The 18,870-nt window shown below is 55.5% G+C and overlaps 2 protein-coding genes across 3 annotated transcripts; both read right to left on the bottom strand.

Moving 5' to 3' along the window:
* Nucleotides 1–185: 185 nt before the first annotated feature.
* POLR2G (RNA polymerase II subunit G) lies at nucleotides 186–3,964 on the bottom strand. Its single transcript, XM_007056884.4, has 8 exons — nucleotides 3,758–3,964; nucleotides 3,067–3,176; nucleotides 2,539–2,698; nucleotides 1,567–1,617; nucleotides 1,403–1,468; nucleotides 1,058–1,129; nucleotides 687–720; nucleotides 186–404 (listed from the first exon to the last, which is right to left on the bottom strand). Exons 1-8 carry the CDS (start codon nucleotides 3,767–3,769, stop codon nucleotides 391–393), a joined length of 519 nt encoding a protein of 172 aa, XP_007056946.1. The 5' UTR covers nucleotides 3,770–3,964; the 3' UTR covers nucleotides 186–390.
* Nucleotides 3,965–4,072: 108 nt separating this feature from the next.
* On the bottom strand, nucleotides 4,073–18,780 carry LOC102948335 (5'-3' exonuclease PLD3). Of its 2 annotated transcripts, XM_037904802.2 has the most exons (13): nucleotides 18,571–18,780; nucleotides 14,289–14,621; nucleotides 13,940–14,038; nucleotides 12,715–13,149; nucleotides 11,866–12,056; nucleotides 11,372–11,555; nucleotides 11,158–11,272; nucleotides 10,850–10,977; nucleotides 10,273–10,473; nucleotides 9,784–9,923; nucleotides 9,128–9,293; nucleotides 6,603–6,702; nucleotides 4,073–6,338 (listed from the first exon to the last, which is right to left on the bottom strand). In XM_037904802.2, the coding sequence occupies exons 1-13, from the start codon at nucleotides 18,709–18,711 to the stop codon at nucleotides 6,145–6,147; spliced, it is 2,427 nt and encodes an 808-aa protein (XP_037760730.1). In that variant the 5' UTR covers nucleotides 18,712–18,780; the 3' UTR covers nucleotides 4,073–6,144. The 2 variants fall into 2 exon arrangements, with proteins under 2 accessions (XP_037760730.1, XP_037760731.1); XM_037904803.2 differs by lacking the exon at nucleotides 12,715–13,149 and having other exon boundaries at nucleotides 18,571–18,728.
* Nucleotides 18,781–18,870: the final 90 nt, after the last annotated feature.

The following is an 18,870-nucleotide window of genomic DNA, read 5'->3' as shown; positions in this document are numbered from 1 at the left end:
AATGGCATAATCTGAACAGCTGCATGGTTGTGCCTCCCTTGTAACCCACATGTAAGGCTGAGGTGCCAAGTAGCCGGAGTGCTGGAGAGCAGGGCAGCCCCATTCATGCTCAGAAAAGGGAGCCATGAGCCCCACCTAAGGCAGCTGGCCCTGCTTTGCAGGGTGAGACACAAAATGCTGCTTTATTAAAACAAAGGAACTTTTATTGGAGGTGAAGGAGGAAGCTCTGGTCCATCAGCCACCCCCCAACTCCCAGCTGGTGAGTGGAGGGGAGTGGATCCGTACACTATAAATACAGCAGTAGATGCAGGGAGCAGGTCGCGCCTTGGTGCAGCTCAATTGCTTCGCAACTGGAGCCCAGACACGCAGTGAGAGGGATGGATTTGTATTTCAGCTCACAAGACCTGAGTGAGAAACAGAGAGAGGAGGTTGAAATCAAGAGCAACCAGAGCCCTGACCGCCAGGAGGTACAGTTGAGCCCCTTTCCCTCCCCCCAGGGGAGACGCCCACACCACTCCCAAGGGACATGTGGAGCGCTCCTATGGCAGAGACTGAGAGTGCTCACTTCTAGTGCAAGAGCGAATGCTGCAGAAACGTTCTGGAGTAAAAGATCCACCCAAGCCCAATGTGAACTCAGCCAGCCCAGCCCATCTGGTTACTCTCCCCAAGCTAGATAGAACACTCACCCAGATAATCGTCCATAAGGGAACCGATGGCAAACTGCAAACCAAACAGAGAGATTAGTGCCGCTGCAAAGAGACTGTGAGAGTTACTCCTGGCTGCTCACCCCCAGCGTTCTAGCACCCCCTTGTGGGAGAGACTGGGAATGAATGAGCCAGCCCTCCTGCCCCACTCCTTACAGTGCCCAGACTAGGAGCGGTTGGGAGCTCCCCCACAGCCAGCCCTCATGCCCTGCTCCCTGCAGCGCCCCTTGCTGGGAGAGGCTGGGGCTGTAGTAGCCAGGAGCTCCTGCCCGGTTCATGGCTGAGAGTTGGGGATCTGCATGCACGCACACAACAGGCACAAAGCATATTTGAAGGAAGCACCAAAGACTCACAATGTCATTCTTATCCACTCTGGTCCCCACGATTTTCAACCGAATCTCATCATCCTGCTGGATCACGATGTCCTAGAGACATGCAGCACTAGAGTGAGACCCATTTACCAGCTTCCTGCCCTTCTCAGACAGACAGAGGCAGAAAAGGCTAAACACAGAGTTGCACTTAACTACAGTAAATAAAGTATGTCTGATATGAGAGAAGCAAAATTCTCCCCCACCATCCACAAGCCTGCTCCAGGGGTCTCCCTTGCCCCCAGCTGGGTCTCCCTCCCTCTCCACACACCTCCACCACCCCCATTACATCCCAAGCTCCCCGCAAAGCACCATCCACCTAGGACTCACCTCGTCCACTGTCTTGTAGCAGGGAGGGTTGGAGTTTGGGTCAAACTCCATCTCAGAGGGAATGGACTGAGAAGAGAACAGGAGTCAGTGAGGGAGGAGCTCCACAAATATCACCCCACCCCTAACCTGTTCCCCAAGCTCCCCCTCCCCAGCACCCTGCTTACATGTCGAGATATGAAGCAGGACATGGGCCCAATCTCGGTGAAGAGCCCAACCTGTAGGAAGTGAAAGCAGTGATTCCATTAACACAGACATGGGAGTTATCCCGGTCTCCCACCAATAGCCACACCCACCTCCAGCCCCAAGACACCCACTGCTCACACCCCAGCATTCAGACACCACAGTCAGAGGCAGAACAGCCCTTGCACATCCCTTCCTGATCGGCTCTGAGGCTCCTAGATCTTTAGCACAGGGGACCCACCCCCTGGCTTAGCTCCACAAATCCCCCTGTCCATCCCTTTCCTTCATGGGCCTTTAGGAGAACAGGATTGTTTGCACTGGCCACAACACTTGTATTTTAGCATTATGACAATGACGATAATCTAATCTCATGCATCAGATCTTCAGCCAGTCACCTGCAGGAGTCAGGAAGGAACATTGTCCTCCCAATGCACAATCTGGGTTGGACTGGGTTGGGGGTGGGCCCCCTGTACCTTTCTGTGAAGCATCAGAGATCAGCCACTGCTGAAGACGGGTCACAGGGCATAATGGGCCAGTGCTCTGAGGTGGTCCAGAGAATCCTCTTTCTAAATGCCTGGCTGGGGCACCATGCTCATATCACCAGACTGGGGGCCAGGAAGGAATTTCCTCCTGCCAGTCAGATTGGCATGGACCTTCAGAGCTGTTTGCCTTCCCTTGCAGCATGGTGTGTGGGTCGCTTACTAGGATCATCTGGGCATATCTTGCCAAATCAATTCCCTGCCTCTGCAGGGCCTTCTGCCATTGGTGGCTGCTCGGGCTCTCCTGTTCTCTCCCTGGGGCTCGCAATAATTTAGTCACTGAAGGACTCAAGTGAGTGGATTCAATGCAGGGGTATCCAGGTGAGATTCTCTGGCCTGTGTTATACGGGAGGGCAGAGGAGATGATGTAATGGTCCCTTCCGAGTTTACACTCCCCAAACCACAGCACTGTGTTACCTTGTTGACCTGCGTCACCACGGCATCCACCACCTCCCCCTTGAAGGGCCGGAAAACAATGGCCTTGTACTTGACAGGGTAGAGCACAAAGCCACGGCCTGGCTGGATGACACCTGCCCCAATGTTGTCAATGGTGGTGACTGCAATGACAAAGCCATATCTGGGGGAGAGTGGGAACCAGCTGTTAGAGAGTGCCAAGGCAGAAGGAACGGGCCAGAAAAGGAGCAGGGCTCCAGGGTCCTGTTACAGACGGGGCTTCCCACACTCACCCCCAGGGGCTAGTCTTAGGGTCCCTCCAAAACAGCAACCCCCCTCCTTTTCCAACTCCTACTTCTTCCTTCCATGCATCTGCACCTGCCCTGCATCTCCCACCCCTTCCCTCCATTCCCACCACCCCACTGCTTCCCACTACCTCCACCCACATTCCCATCACCCCCAGCCTCGTTACCTCCATCCCTATCCCCCCACTGGCCACACCCTCCAACCAAACAATGGCCTATTCTCCATACTCTCTTGCCCCTAACTCACTTGCCCGTGCAGGTCCCCTCCACCTCTGTGAACAGCTTCTGCTTGACAGTGTTGAGGAGATTGGGCCCGAAGTAGCGGGGATGCAGCAGGATCTCATGCTCCAGGGAGATCTATGGAAGCAGGAAGAGGGTGAGGGTGCAAAGGAGAGACCTGCAACCAAGAGGGGAAAGGATGCAACCATCAGCCAGACCCTCCCTCCCCCACCTCACGGCAGACTGAACAGTGCACGATGGGGCAGGGCCTTAGTGCCCCCTGAGTCAGAGGGAACAGTGGCTTGCTGAGACCCCTGGATTTGGGGGGAGGTTCCCCGAGGCACAGGGAATGGTGCATGCTGGGGCTCTGGATAGGTGAGGGGAGAATGCCTCCTGGGGGCGCAGGAGAAGGCAGCTAACGCACCTAGGGGGGTGCTTCTGGGAGGGGGGGGTCGAGGAGCAACTGATTCCTGGAAAGAGAGCTGGGGGAACAGCTGACCACCAGGTGGGCAGGCTGACCCACAGGGGGAGGGTTATCCAGGCCCTGGCAGGGGAAGCAACTAACGGGGAGGGGGGGGGTGCGGCTGACCCTGGGGCGAAGAGGGGAGAGGGTTGTCCAGACCCCAGCGGGGAGTAGCTGACTCCCGGGGTGGGGGGAAGCTTGTCCAGGCCCCGGCAAGGGGGGGGCCGCTGACCCCGGCGGGGGCCCCGTCACTCACGTGATAAAACATCTTCCAAGCGGGCCAGGAGTGAGGACCGGTAGGAACCCGCCACAACCCCTCCCCGAGCTCCTTCCTCACTGCTCCACGGGAGCCCCGCCCCTCAACGAAACAGAAACCTGCCGCGTTCTGCGCGCATGCGCTCCTTGCAGTCGCAGCGGCGCCTATGGTATCATGGCAGCCACAGAGCGAGCGGCTGCCGCGTTGGCCAGAGGACGCCAGGGGGAGCTCGGGGTCTGGCAGGTGAGAGAGGAGGAGGGACACCGTGATTGACATCGCGAAGGGCGGGGCGCACAGTGATTGACAGGAGGCGAATTATACCAAATCCCGTTTATTGGGCAGTCACGTACAAAAATAAACTCTGGAAAGCCACATACCAGCCTCGTGCCTGAGGCCTTGTCTACACCGGCAATTTACAGCGCAGCAACTTTCTCGCTCACAGGTGTGAAAAAACACCCCCCTGAGCACAGCAACTTTCAGCGCTGTAAAGCACCAGGTAGCTCTGCCCCTTGTGGAGGTGGGCTTTTTTAAGAGCTCTCTCCCAAGGCTGTGCCACAACCACACAGTTCTTTAGCATTGCCAGTGTACATTAGCCCTGAGTCAGCAGCTCCTGCCTGCCCCCAGTGCCGCCCAGGCCGTCCCCCCAAGCCTGCTGTGGGAGCCCTGTAATTCCTCCCCCAAATCCCAGTCTGAGACCCCCACCCCCAAAATCTGTTTCTAACCAGGACTGCCCCACAAGACCTCACCCCCCTGAATCCCCACTCACAGGGAGCCATCCCCTTCAACTCCCTGAAATTCACCCACCAAGGGGGCCATGATACCCCTGCAACAAATTCCTGATCCTGGCTCCTGGGAGTCAAGTTCAGAGGGCTGCCCCTCACAGTATGTCACAGCTTTCTGTTGCCCTTCCCTCCCCCAGCACACCCCACTCTATACAGAACCCCCACCACCATTTCCCATTCCCAGTTCACACATAGCATCTTGGTTTGAGAGCACCCGGTCCTCAGATCCACACATGCATGTATGGACCCTGCCCCACATTAAAACACACACGCTCACTCCCCTAAGCCACTCCTCTAAACTAGTGCAATATCCTCTATGGTAAGCAACACAATAAATGGATCAGCAGCCCTGGAAAGGGTGGGGGGAGACCCTCTCTGAGCCCTACCCCACGGGAGACTGACTCTGAGCCATAATCCCCCTGCTCCAGAGGAGAACATCTCTGAGCCCTATCAGCTCACAAAGAGATATGAGAGCTTTGGAGGTCTACAGCCCTTGGCACTCTGAGACCAAGACCCTGTCGTCAAGGGACAGATTAAACTCAAACATTTTGCATTTAAGTGCCTTTAGGTGGCTGTGGCTCTTTGTTCCTCTAGCCCCTATGGCCACAGCGGTGGCACCCAGCTCTCAGTGCTAGCTGTATCTCTCTCCACACACCAAACTGTATTCCCCAAATCTAGAAATATCTGCATTAGTTCAACTGCTAAAATGGCATCACAATTGGCAGGGCCACAGGACAAAGGCCCAGGCGCCTGCAACACAGCAAGCCACATTTAGCCATGGGGCGCTGCTGCAACCGGCCTCTCCATTCAGCCGTGGGGCAGCACCACTTTGCACTAGCTGGCAGCGTATGAACTACTTGTGTTCCTATTTCTTCCTGCCACTTCCCCAAGACCAATTTTCCTCCCCAGCCCTGAATGCAGGAGGCCAGGTTTCAATCCAGTACCTGTGAGTGGGACCTACCTAAAAAAAAATACTGGTCATGAAACTGGAGAATTTCAGTTTCCAAATAAAATTTAAGGCTAGCTCCTCTCCCCGTGAAGGTGCCCATCCCTTCTAGGAGAGGGTTTTAGACCCTGAGACCATAGGCACAGACTTATTTTTCCTGCTGCTTGCTCCTCCCCTGCTCCACCCCTGCCCCTGAGACCCTCTTCCCTGCTGCTTGCTCCTCTTTACCCTCCCCGGAGCACCTCCTGTTAGTTGCCGAACAGCTGTTCAGTGGCCAGCCACAGGCCTCACGCAATAGCTGTGGCTGGTGGGTGCTGAGCACCCCCTATTTTTTTTTCTGTGGGTGCTTGAGCCCCAGAGCACCCACCAAGTTCATGCTTATGCTTGAGATTTAGCTAATGTCAGGGCCCCACACCCCCAGCTTCAGAGTGTAACCAGGAGGTAAGCACCAAGGCACTAGTGCCGACAGCCATGTGCTGGCATCCACGGCCCCCTCGGGTGTTTCATTGCTGCTGCCTGCACTGGTCCTTCTTTGGCTAGTGGGATCCCTCCCGGAGCAGGGGGAAACAGAAGCAGTCTGGTGCAAGCTGCCACAGCGCTGGATTTCCAAGGGAGGCTGCAAATATACATCCAGCTGAGGAGAGGTCCTGGGCCTGCCCTCAGTTCTTGGCGGCACAGCTGGGCTTGGGGCTGAGTGGCTGTGAGTAGGAAGAGCTCCAGTCCCGATGGAACACGGCTTCCAGCTGCTCCCGCAGGGTGAGCTGGGTAACCCCAGGGGCAGCCTCACTCTGGTTGATGATCAGCCCCACCCCTGCAGTGTTGGTGAAGTAATCCTCTGACCAGTTTGAGGTGCCTGCCAAGAGAGGCGCAAATGTCAAGCCTGCAGGGAATCAACACTGACTCATTCAGGGCCCCCCTCCCCGCTCTAAACCATTGAACCTCATGCCCCTCCCAGTTGTGGGGAAGAACCCCTTGAGTCCTGGCTCCCAACCTTCCCACCCATCACTGGACTTTGAGATGCTGTAACTGGTCCCAGTGATGGCTTCCTTGGACTCCTTAGCCCATGATTCCAGGCCCCCAGGCTGATCCCCCACCCCATGGCTGGGGAGGCACACACCAATGTAGGCCAGGCGGTCGGTCACCATGTACTTGTTGTGGTTGACACGGGAAAAGGGAATGAGTTTCTGCTCGACCAATGCAGGGACAACGAAGAGTTTCTGAAAGAGACAAAACACAAAGTCACCTTTGAGCCTACAGGCCCAGCATGTCCTGGTATAACCTACAAAGGATGTTTTAGGTTAATAAATAAGTATAAGTTAAGCTAACTTAGGCCCAAAACCTAAGTGTAGAGGAGTATGAGAAACGGACATTGCTAGTGTGAGAAAGTAAGAGTTAGCAAGGACACAACTCTGGTCTATGTTACTGTTATGTTGTGCTTATAACTGGTTTGAGCAAGGTTTGTAATAAGTGTTTTCAAGAATTGTAAATGTTTTATTAAAATGCTATCTATATTGATAGTATGGGAAGGCCATTGGTGCAGATCTTAATTTAAATAATGTGTAATGTAAAGAGCCAATAAGGAGGTGGTGGAAATATAATTATGGTAATGAGCAGTTTAAAGTTAATTAATATTACAGTATGTAAGGGGACTGTTGTCCCTTTACTAAAACTCAGTGGGGTTTTTTTGGTTGGCTAGTTCCCAGTACCAAAAGGAAGGGGAAGGGTCGATGGGAAATCAGAACCCTGAAAGGCCCCAGGAACAATGAGGAGAGGCTAATGCTCCAGGTCAGCCTGATTGACAGGGCGGGTAGGCTAATGAGGGCGTCAGGAGGCGGGGGGTGGGGTCCCATCCTCCGTGTGAGCTGGAATTGTCTGGGTCAGACAGAGTGGCGAGCTAAGGAGAGAGCAGGGGTCAGAGGTGAGCTGGGGAGCACCCAGAGCCATGCCAGCCAGAGAAGCGGCCCAGTGCTAGGAGCAGAGCCACAGAGCAGACCTGTGCTGAGAGGAGAGCTGCAGCAACCAGAGCCAGAGGGGCCAGAAAAAGCATCCCAGGGGGCTGGAGCCAGAGCAGCATCAGTGCTGAGGCAGTGTGGAGCTGGGGCTGGAACAGTCCGGAGCCAGGTGCGGTGAGCAGCTGGGGAGAGTGAGGGGGACCTTGGGCAGAGGGCCCAGCGCAGGGAGTGGGATTGTAACCCCAATGGGGGGGCTGACGCTGTGAAGGGTCTGCCACCTGAAGCCTGAAGGTGTGTGGCCACCGCCAGGGTAAGTGTCCGACCTGCAGCATCCCTGCAGCACAGCCAAGACCTGAGGAAGAGGCCTGGGACTTGTGAGGAACAGACTGAACTTCCCTTACATTCCAGAGACACTGGTTGTGATGTCCCTGTGCCACAGAGTGAGGTGATGTGTTTTCCTTTAACTTTTCCCATTTTTTCCTTATTTTTTTAATATTGATTGCTGTTTAATAAATTGTATTTGCTTTGAATTGTATGTAATGATCAGAGGGTCAGGGAAGTGGCCAGTGCAGAGAGACCACCCCAGAGTGGCTGAGCACCCTAGCCCCTGCCCTAAGTGATCACAAGGTTGGGGGTTGATCCCCACAGGAATCCTGAGCCCAGTCTTCTTGGGGTTATGAGGACTCTGCCATACAGGAGAGTGGAAGGGGAGGCCTTGAGGTCAGGCAGACCTCTGGGTAAAGCAAGTGGGAGCGAGGACTCAGATCCTTTCACTAGTCCATTTCACCAGGGTAGTGTATAAGCCAGGAAAGTTCCCCACAATAGTGGGCCTATTCCCCCGCTTACATACAATAGATTACAAAAGGAGTAGTTTTGCTAAACTGCTTGAGAGCTCCAATTAATGTCAAAAGGGTACCATTAGGTTCCAGGATTATAAGGCTGTACTTCGCTCTGATGTCAGTGGACTGATCACCCACTGATACACTATTTCATCTCTGAGTGTAAGATCAGGGCTACACTTAAAATGCTGCACCAATGCAGCTGCACTGTTATAGCATTTCAGTGAAGACGCTACTATGCTGATGGGATAGCTTCTCCCATCGGCATAGTTAATCCACCTCCGTGAGCGGCAGCAGCTATGTTGATGGGAGAAATCCTCCCGTTGACATCACACTGTCTACACGGGGATTAGGTCAGTATAACTGCATCGCTCAGGGGTTTAGATTTTTCATACCACTGAGCAACGTAATTATTCCAATGTAAGTTTATAATGTAGACCTGGCCTAAGATTGTAGTATTGTGTAAGTGATAACCACGTGCCTGTTTGCTTATCTAAGGATTTTTCTTTTTAATAAAGTTTGGTTGTAGCATTCAAAGTTTCACCTAGTGGTCCTCTACTAAATACATTTTCTGTAACTGACTAGAGGCTCAAAACTGAAAACTAAGATGGGTTTTATTGCACTTTAGCTTTACCAACTTAATATTAATTGAAAACTTTTCAACACAAAGGTCGCAGAAGATTACACAGGTAATATCTGACCTCTGGCCAATGCAGGGCACCGACAGAGAGGGAGCTTCCTACCAGCTGGCCCCTGGGCTGAGTCATGGAGCAGAAAGGTCCCCTCAGGTCCCAGCCAGCCCCAGCCCTGGGCACTTCAGGTTCCTATTCCTGCACCACTCCAGGACTCACCACTTCGATCGGGCAGCCCAGGGGTTCCCGGCTGAGGACGCTGAGCGACTCCAGGAACAGGAACATGGACTGGTCCGAGTGCTGCCAGCAGCTGATGAGCAACCTCACCTTCACGTGCCTGTTGCAGGCTGCAGCACGCAGCGCATCATCAATGACCGGCCAGAACCTGGAGGGCAGCCCGAGAAGACCAGGTCAGGGGACAGGACACCTCACTTCCAACAGCCCCCCACCCATAGCCCCCCAAATGCCCCGACCCTGGGTCACAGCCTCACAACTGCTCAGCCCCCAAGCCCAGTCCTCAGGCCATGGTCCCCCAACTGCCCACCCTCTGGGTCAGAGCCCCTCAACTGCTCTCCCCTCTTCCCAACGAGCCCAGTCCCTAGGTCATAGCCCAGCCCTTAGGGCCCAGCCCCCCAGTAACAGCTCCCCACCTTGCCCACCCCCTAGCCATTTATCTGACATTCACTAGTGCCAGCCTGTGTCTGACTCTCCGTCTCTCCTCCCCACCCTCGCTGTCTGCAGAGCTCAGGTTGTCCCTGCCACCAGCCTCATGGGGGAGGATAGCATGGGACTCCCAGATGTGTCTAGAAGGGACAGCATGAGGGGAGCTGGCTGCCTGAACCCCACCTCCAGCCTGCACATCCTCTGGCCCCCACCTCTTGGGCTGGCAGAAGGTGCACTGGGGCACATAGTCCATCACCGAGATGTAGACAAAGGCCTGGGCATCCTGAATGGTGCTGATAATGGCTGTGAGGTCTGGAGTACGGCCCATGGAGCAGAGGGCGGGAGGGGAGCTCTGCAATCCAAACAAACACAGATACAGAGACAGGTAGGACGTGTCACAGCACAGAATCCAGGAGCAAATGACGGGGCCTTCTGGGGGCCAGAATCCCACAGGGTCAGTATGTGTCACAGCACAGACTCTGTGGAGCGAGTAACAGGGAGAGGCCTCTGGCAGGGAGTCCTAGGTGGCTGCTCCCCATGCACTGGAGAGCCATCCAGTCCCTGTGCAACCCCCAGCAGTGCCAGCAGGCAGTGGCTGAGCAGTGGGCCCCAGGATGGCAGAGGAGGTATCGGGACACACAGAGTCCAGGAAGCAGCTACGATGAGCTGCCCGCCCCGACAGAGCCTACATGGACACTTACAGAGAGGTACAGTTCTGCACTGCTGCCGTTGAGCTGCAGCTTCAGGGGGCGGCTGCGGCTGGACTGCGCGGAGACATAAGCCGGCCACACCGTCGGGAGTGAGGCCCCCTGCCCTCCGAGTGCACGGTACATGGCGAAGATCCGGTGCAGGTCACCAGCCACACAGCTGCAGTTGTAGAGCACAGCACCCAGCTCCTTCACCTGCAAGGCAGGGGTGTTTGGGAACAGCCACACAGCAAACGTGACCTTGCCCCAGCTCCAACAGGAGCCCCAGGCTGAACTCTAAACCGCAGGAGAGTGAGTGCAGCCCCAGTGGGCAACCAGCCTCACTGCCCAACTCCAACATGAGTCCCAGCTCCAGTCCTAACCCTGCCCCACAGGGACCCAGGACAGTGAAACCCAGTCCCTGTGAGCACTCAGTCCCCCTGCGTGCCCCTCGCAGTACCTGTGTCAGTGAGCAACAGTCCCTGTGAGCAAACCTCCCCCCTGCCCACCTCCCCTCTTCCCACACCCTCCCCCGAGTGCCAGTCCCTGTGAGTACATGTCCCCTCTGTCTGCCCTTTACCCGCTGTGGTACCTGTGTCAGCGAGCGCCAGTCCATGTTGGCACTGCCAATGTAGATGTGCTTGCCATCCACCACCCAGAATTTGGTGTGCACAATCCCTCCAGTCAGGCGCTCCAAATCCACACACTTTACGTCTGCACCTGCAGGGGGCACCAGCAGAACAGTGGCCATCACACAGAGACATCCTTTCCCGCTTCTCTCAGCCTGGCTACCCCAGCTCAGCTAGGTAGGGTCTTGTCTGCCCCTTTCCTAGAGCTGACACTTCCCCTCATGCCCCTATCCCCATGCAGGCTCAGGAGCTGTCCCAACCCCTATGTTACCTTTGCTGGCCAACTCCTCGGTGTCCCAGTCAGACTTCTGGGGGCTGTTCACAGCAATGTTCAGCTTCACCCCCCGAGAGGGAAGGTCCCGCAGCTTCTCCAACACCTGCCTGCCCTGCAGGGAGTAGCATGAGTGTTATGGCTCAGCAACCCCTTCCCTCTCACCCCAGAACAGGAGCAGACAGGGGCTCCTTCTGCCTGCACCGAGCCCCACCTGCCAGGATGAGGGTTCTTCCTCCTGCGTGTCTGAGTCCCGGAGAGTGAAGTAGAAAGCTGCGATGTCCACAGAGTGGTTGGCTGCATCCAACAGGTCCATCCAGGCCTGGAAAATGGGGAGGTGGCGGGGGCTGGAGCGGCTGTAATCCAGGCCCACAGGGATGCTTTCCACCAGCACCAAACTGCAGCAGCCACAGAGAGGGAGGAGAGGTGGGCAGGGTTAGGAGACAGACACCTGAACAGGGGTAGCGAGGGCATCAGTACTTGCCAGGACAAGCAGAGACCAGAGCAAAATCCAGCTCCCTTCTACTCCAAGCATCTGCTTAGTCTGAGGGCAAGCAGAGCCATCTGCCACTGCCTGCAGAGTCTGTGCTGTCACTATGTGCTACAGCCCACCACCTCCATGTGACACCTGCAGCTCTGTGCAGTCACTACGCCCCTGCTAATGACCACCACCTCTGTGTGACATCCTGCCCCTGCAGGATCCCTTACCTGCACTGCGGGCTGCACGCCTCCTCTGGCTCTTTCCACAGGCTGGCGACATGGCTCCAGCCCAGCTGCCACTGCCCCATCAATCCCAGGACAGAAACAGGGCTGCTGTGCTCCCACAGGAGCCAACCAGAGAAGCCCAAGATGAGCAGGAAGGGAAGAAGGATGCAGCAGGTGGAGGAGAAAAGGAAATGCTAACAAGAAAGAGAATAGCGCTTAGTGGGGAGCCCTGCCTGGGGCAGGAACCAACATAACAAAGGGACAACTCTCCAGGAGCCCCATGGCAACCAGCCTCACCGCCCAATGCCCAACTCCAACATGAGTCCCAGCTCCAGTCCTAACCCTGCCCACAGGGACCCAGGACAGTGAACCCCAGTCCCTGTGAGCACTCAGTCCATGGACAAGGACACATATCTGTGTCCACCCAACCCTTTCAGGGACAGGACAGGGGCTGGTTGGACCAGGTCTGCTTTCTTCCAAGTAGCAGTGTTCAGAACCCAATGCTGCAGGGAAAGGTTGCTGAGCTCAGTGCTCTCCATGGCAGGGAATGCTCCATCCAGCGGTTGAGCCAATGATGCTCTCTCGCAGGCCGAGACTGCCCCCCAGCCAGTGTGAGAAGGCAACTGAGTACTTACTTCCCTGACTGTGGCATTAGGGTACGGCTCTGAGGGGAACTGCCATGGCTGTCAGGAAATGGGTCAGCTGTTTAAAGGGAGACTCTGCTAGGCACCCAGCGCGAAGAGGCACTGGGACAAGGAAGGGAGCCTGGTGCTACAACTGGACATGGAGCAGGGAGCTCAGCAAATGGACTGCCCAGATACTCCAGTGCAGAGATGTGAATCTCTCCCTTACCTTGCTCGGGTTCCCTGTGCTCTTGGGTCTGGGGGCTGGTGGTCTGAGTGCTGCAGTTTCTGTCCACATCGCCAAGCCTGGTGTTCCATGGGCAACGCGCCGCACCCTGGGAGTATCTGTCTCTGTCAGATGCGACATCCCAGGTGCCACACTCCGCAGTCTGGGAGCTGCACTCTGCCTACTGGGGGTGATGATCTGTGCCCCGTCCTGCAACCTGGGCGCCCCACCCTGTAGCCTAGGGGGACTGCTGGCTGCCCCGCCTTGCAGCCAGAGGGCTGTGCCCTGCAGCCTGGGGGTGTTGCTGGCCACTTTGCCCTGCAGCCTGGGGGCCGTGATCTCCACGACAGTGGCTGTCTCTGAGCCAGGCAGTGCAGTCTCCAGCACCTGCAGTTGGGCTCTCTCATCTCTGAACTCTTGCCAGTCCAGGTTCAGCTTCTGCAGTGGGAGACAGCCAATCCAAAGGGTGGTCCTTAGTCTGGCTGAGAGAGAGGAAGCCCCCGGTCTCCCAAGCATTGTCTCTCTGGTACAAGAATAAGAATGGCCTAAAACAGCACTGAGCAATAGAGGGGTATAAGTTGGGGGAGTGGGAGCTGCAGAGCCTGAGACCTGGTATCAGCCACTACCTGTGCCTAATGTGAGGGTCTGCTAGCCAGCCACAGTGAGGCTGCTCCACGTCCCACGTAGAGTGAGCTGGGTGGCATCAGCAAGAGCCACAACCCAAGACCCCTATTACTCATTGGAGGGCCAGACTGTCCCTGGGGCTACAGGGCTCGGGGGGGCAGGGAATGGGATACGGGGCTTTCACTGATAAAGCGCCCCAGCTCTGATCCAGCCCCAGCATGGAGGGACTGGCTGGCTCAGTCAGGTTGGGCGTGGGAGAAGTGGCCTTTTGCTGCTAGGGGCATCAGCTCCGATCCAGCCTCAGCGTCAGGGAGGACTGGTTGGCTCAGGAGGTTGAGGAATGGGACATGGGGCCTTTTCTCTCTAGGGGGAGCTAGCTCCAATCCAGCCCCAGATCAGTAGTGACTGAAACCCATTCTAATCTGATAGCTGTTTGCTGACCCCAGCCCGTCAGGCAGATGTCCCCAGCACAACTGTTCCTGACTGGTCTCACTGTGGGCAGCCTCAGCAGAAGGGACTGTGGAGACAGAACACCCCCTCACCTCTAGGGGGAAAACCAGGATGGCTGAGGCATAGGGGCTAGAGAAGGAAGGGACCACATTACCTCTTTCTCCCCTGAGCTCTCACTTCGGGTGGGGAAAAGCTCCTCTTTTTCTTCATCCTCCTCTGAGATCTGCAGCCTCTTCAGCCTCACATAGGGTGACTGGAAGGGAAACAGAAATAGCCAGATATCAGCTCTTCCAGAGGCTGCACGGTTCCTGAGAGATGCTGCATGGGACTAATGGAGACAGCGGCCCATCTGTGTAGGTCTGCACAGCACCAAACCTCCTATCCCTGTGGAGCACTGGGAGGGGCTAACCCACCAGTAACAGCTAGGGGTGAGAGAGAATGGGGGAGGGGATCACTCCAGACCCAGACATGCAAACCAGCACAGACAAGACAGAATGACTCACCAAGTGGGCATCTTGGTCCAGTGCTGCCCATCTATTGCTCCTGGAAGGCTCCAGCCTCGCTGCTGGCTTCCGGGAGAGGCCTCTCTTCATCACGGTCCTAGTGGGTTCATCCTTGAGCTGGGGCAGTGGAGGCTCCCTGGTTAATATTGGCAAGGGCTCCATGGCTGGCCCAGCTGAGGGCTCCATGGCTGGCATGGAGGTAGGGTCACTGGCTGGAGTGGGCGATGGATCCCGGGCCGGAGTGAGATGCAGTTTGTGGGCCTTGATGCTGGCCCGGGGCTGCAGGACGAGAGGAAAGCTTCCTCCCTCAGCACTAGGAACCTCTCTTAGGACCTGTAGAGGAGTGTGGGGCTCTGGTTAGTATTCCTCTCCTAGGTAGAATAGGAGCTGGACACTGATGGTGGGAGCTGCCCACATCTGCAGGCTCAATTTCATCAGAGATTACAAATTAACAAGGAATTGTAATGTACAGTGCTGTTAATCCTCATTACATTTGGCACTTTACCTAAAGCCTCAGCTCCTGTAAGAATTAAAAGAGTAAGTTTCTAGCCCTCGTGATTACAGAGAAAAGCTTGAAAACATGACCCAGTTATGCTCCTAACGGTCCCTAGATGTGACCTGGGCATGACCCTAAGGGCTCAAATGAAAAGGAACATACATTTATTCTTGTTTTTAAGTTTCATTGTTTCTTGGGGCTGGTCAGAGGTGAACTGGTCCTTTAAGGGGGAGGAGGGGCTCAGCCTCACCTGTGCTAAATTTAGTCCACTTCCTCAGGTGAAGGGACTGAGACCAGGGGACCATGATGATGGCATGTAATTAGAAACCAGGCCTGCTGGGGAACATTTTTTTTTTTTGAAGCAGAAAAGAATTTTATTTGTGTAACACTTACAAAGAATCACCAAAGAGGATAAAGCAAAACTATGCAACAAAACAAGAGCAAACAGAAGGTATAACACAGCAGCCTTCAGGAGGGAGAAGTGTTCAGGCTAGCCTGGGCCCAGAGTGGGGGGGCTTCCTCGACACTCGTGGTCTTCCACCCTCCTGAGTTACCTGGTGGCCTAGAGCGGGGGGGCTTCCTCGACACTCGTGGTCTTCCACCCCCTCGAGTTACCTAGTGCCACGCCCAGTGTCACCGATTATTCCTCTCCTGAGAGTGCCCGACAAGATGGGCACAGCTGCGGGGTGGGCAGTTTGGGGGGGGGGATTACACCCACGTGTTATAGGACCCCTCCTAGGTGACAATGATGATGGTATCCACAGCGGCAACGGCTGGGGCTGGGGTCTCTCGCTCTTCCCCTCAATCAAAGGGTCAGATGGAGGGAACCGGACGAGGTCACCGAGCAGAGAACCTCAGACAGCGCCCACCGCTCCTCGAAGGTATCAAGGGAGTCGGTGGACGCCACCCAGAGGAACTCTGCCCGGATACGTGAATGTACTGAGGATCGGAAAACAGCCCTACAATCGCAGGACGCTTCATTACCTCCCCTCTCTGGTTTTATAAATGGCTGTTTTAGCTAGGGCTAGGAGGAGGTTAACCAGGAGATCTCGCGATTTTGTGGGGCCACGGATGGGGAGTGCGTAGATAAAAAGGTGAGGGGAAAAGTGTAGCCAAAAGCGTAATAAAATATTCGTGAGGAGCCAGAAAAGGGGCTGCAATCTGGCACATTCTAAATATATGTGCGCCAGGGTTTCTCTCACTTTGCAAAAAGGGCAAGTATCCGGGACGGGGATGAACCATGTCAAAAACACGCCCGTACTCACAGCTCCGTGAAGGAGCCGCCAACTAATGTCCCCGACAGGCCCTGCTGGGGAACATAAGGGGCAGCCACAGCGTGGTTGGGGAGGGCATATGTATTTGTTGAGGAATAAGTCTAAGTTGCAGGGAATAGAAGCCTATTAGGAGGGCTGAAGCGCTATAAGCAAGCGGAAGCCCTGATAAACTGAAAGAAGTCGAGGGGAGGTTTTATAGTACTGAACCACCCCCAGAAGAAGAGCAATACTGTGAAAACACCAGCTGTGGTGGGTGGTTTGCTATGAGATGGAAGAAAAACTGAGACAGTGGGAGGGCCTGAAGCCAGACTGTGTAACCCTGCTACCTGGCCTGCCTCTTGATTGGCTAGTGTTTTTGGGGTTGGCAATACTGGATTTAGAACAGCAAGATCCTGTGCCTCAGGGTAACAAACCATCAGGAAGGAGAGGACAAATCTCTCTCCAGTATAGTTCCCTAATGGTGCTGGGTGAGAGACTTCCCCCAAGATAACTCCAAATCCCAGGTAAGAAATTGCCCCTTGGCTGAAAGCTTCTTCTTGGCACAGAGGGGTGTTTTCTTTGTAAGATGAACTTTGATCACTTTGCCTTTTAAGATTAAAAGAAAAAAAAACCTTCAGTCCTAGCCCACCTGCAGTGGCTCTGCAGGCAACGGAAGAGCTGGTGGGTTTGTGACACCACAAGGGATAAGGAAGTGAAACCCAACTCTGAGCAGGGAGAAGGTTTTTATTCAGGCTGTTTAAAACCCTCGGTGGATTGCTGACACTTCTTTCACCCTAACACTATGGAGAGGGGAGCTCTAAGGCATACGGAGGCAGCATGTTTTAGTGGATAGGTCACTGGATTAGGGTCTAGTCCTGGGTCTGCCAAAAACGTGATCTTGGGTAAATCTCTGTTTCCCCTCCCAGCCTTTGTCAAGTTACAGTGTGAGCTTTCCAGGGCAGGGAGTGGCTCTTGCTGTGTGTTTATAAAGCACCTATCTCTGCAGAGTCCTGATCTTGGCTGGAGTCTAGGCAATACAGTCTAGGCAGTCACAGATTTTAGAGCCACAAGGGACCATTCTGACCTCCTGCATAGCACAGACCAGAGAACCTTGTACAGTAGTTTCTGCCTCAAGTCCAGAACGAGCACTGGCTGGAGATTTTTTGACAAAACACTTCAGCCAAACAATGTCAGAACGCCAACTGTTCCTGAAAAGGTATTGGGTTTAATGAATTTCCTGCTTTGGAGGAAAAGAAATGTCAAGGAGGAAAAACAAATTGGGAAGTTGCTGAACTATCCCCCTCTCAAAACAAACTTCTGGTTTTTGTTTTGAAATTAACTTCATTTACAATGAAAAAAGGTGGAGGAAGAAAAGTCACGGTTCTCAGAAGGAAATAGTTTGATTAACGCAAAGCAAAAAAATTCACATGACTTTGGCCTGATGCAGGAGGGTTTTTTACTCTTCAAAACTGAAAATTCTCCAGATCATTTCCCACTCAACTGTACCCCATAATGGCTGGTTGAGCAAAAGCAGAACCCCTAGAAAAATCATCCAGTCATAAGGTAAAGGCTGCAGGTGATGAGCGATCCACCATGAGGCTGCGTAAATTGTTCTAATGGTTAATTACACCAACTGTTAAAAGTGCCTTTCTTCTAGTCCAAGTATTCAACTCCCAATCATTGGATTGCATTCTGCGTTTGACAGCTAGATTCAAGAGCCCTCTGCGGTTAGACAACTCCCCCCCCCCCCCCCATGCACGCAGTTAGATTGTCATCAAGTCACCAGAGTTTTCTCTTGGATTAAAAAAATAAAGCGCCTAGGAGCATGAGACTCAGGCCTGGGCTACACCTAAAACTTGGCTTGATCTAGCTGCCTGCCTCCGGGTTGTGAAAAAGTCACACCCTGGAGACAGTTAAACTAACCTAAACCTTGGGAGTGACACCGCTAGGCTGCTGGAAGGGGGATTTGCTACAGCGACAGACCCAGCCATTCGGTGGGCGCCCACGCAGCGCTGCAGCAAGCTGGGAGGTCACCGCAGGGGAGCGGCATGTTCTGGGGCCCCCGGGCTGTAGGGCAGGCACAGCGGAGAGCGGCGCAGCTTTTCCACAGCTTGAATCTTTCTGGTCCGGGCCCCTCTCCCGGGTCTGCACTCCCCAGGGCAAGGGGGTCCTGGCGCTACGACAAACCCGCGGACCGCGCGCTTCACCCACCGAGCGGCAGCGGCCGGGGGCGGGGGAGGGGAGACCGGGTCTCTCGCTGCCCCGCGCCGAGCCCCGGCATTGCTGGCCCCGCAGGTGACAGGCCGAGCTCCGAGTGCCAGGTTGCTCCAGAGGCCTCAGCCGAGCGCCCCGGGGGGCCGTGGTGCTGGCTGGGTCGGGGGCCTCCCCGCAGCCCCTACAACCCGCTGAGGGCCTGGGGCCGGGCCAGGGCGGCAACGGCCGCGCTCGGGGCCGGGGCCGCCCTGCCCGACCCGCGGGGCTCCCCGATCCCCGCCCCCTCGAAGCCCCCGGCGGAGGCGCCCCCTGCTCTCACCGGCTCCTCCGCGCTACCGTGCGCCAGGCGCATGGAGCGCCTCACGGGAGTCCCCGCGCGCAGCGACCCCCGTCTCCTCATGCCGGGCGGGCGAGTGGCGGGGACGGAAGGGGCGGGCCCGGCTCCCGCGCCCGTTGACATTCAAACCCCGGGGGCTGGTTTGAAATGACAGCTGGCAACGTGCCGGCCTGCGCCCGCGGCGCGGCTCCCCCTGGCGGCCCAATCCCCGCCCTCCCGGGGCAGGCGCCACCCCCACCCGCAGGGGAAACGACCCCCACCCGAGCCACAGGGAGCCCAGCC

The sequence above is a fragment of the Chelonia mydas genome, chromosome 7 (assembly GCF_015237465.2).
Source record: "Chelonia mydas isolate rCheMyd1 chromosome 7, rCheMyd1.pri.v2, whole genome shotgun sequence".
Taxonomy (NCBI): Eukaryota; Metazoa; Chordata; order Testudines; family Cheloniidae; genus Chelonia; species Chelonia mydas.
Note: the sequence above shows the minus strand (reverse complement) of the source record. Positions and strands in the feature narration are given on the sequence as shown.

Coding starts and splice junctions, on each gene's coding strand:
- POLR2G (XM_007056884.4), bottom strand. Junction 1,618..2,538: donor TGGTGACGCAGGTCAACAAG/GTAACACAGTGC, acceptor CACTTCCTACAG/GTTGGGCTCTTCACCGAGAT. Junction 1,130..1,402: donor GCTACAAGACAGTGGACGAG/GTGAGTCCTAGG, acceptor GCATGTCTCTAG/GACATCGTGATCCAGCAGGA.
- LOC102948335 (XM_037904802.2), bottom strand. CDS start 18,711: ATGTCAACGGGCGCGGGAGCCGGGCCCGCCCCTTCCGTCCCCGCCACT. Junction 13,150..13,939: donor AGAGCTCAGGGGAGAAAGAG/GTAATGTGGTCC, acceptor CTCCCACTGCAG/AAGCTGAACCTGGACTGGCA. Junction 12,057..12,714: donor GCACAGGGAACCCGAGCAAG/GTAAGGGAGAGA, acceptor CTTTCTTGTTAG/CATTTCCTTTTCTCCTCCAC.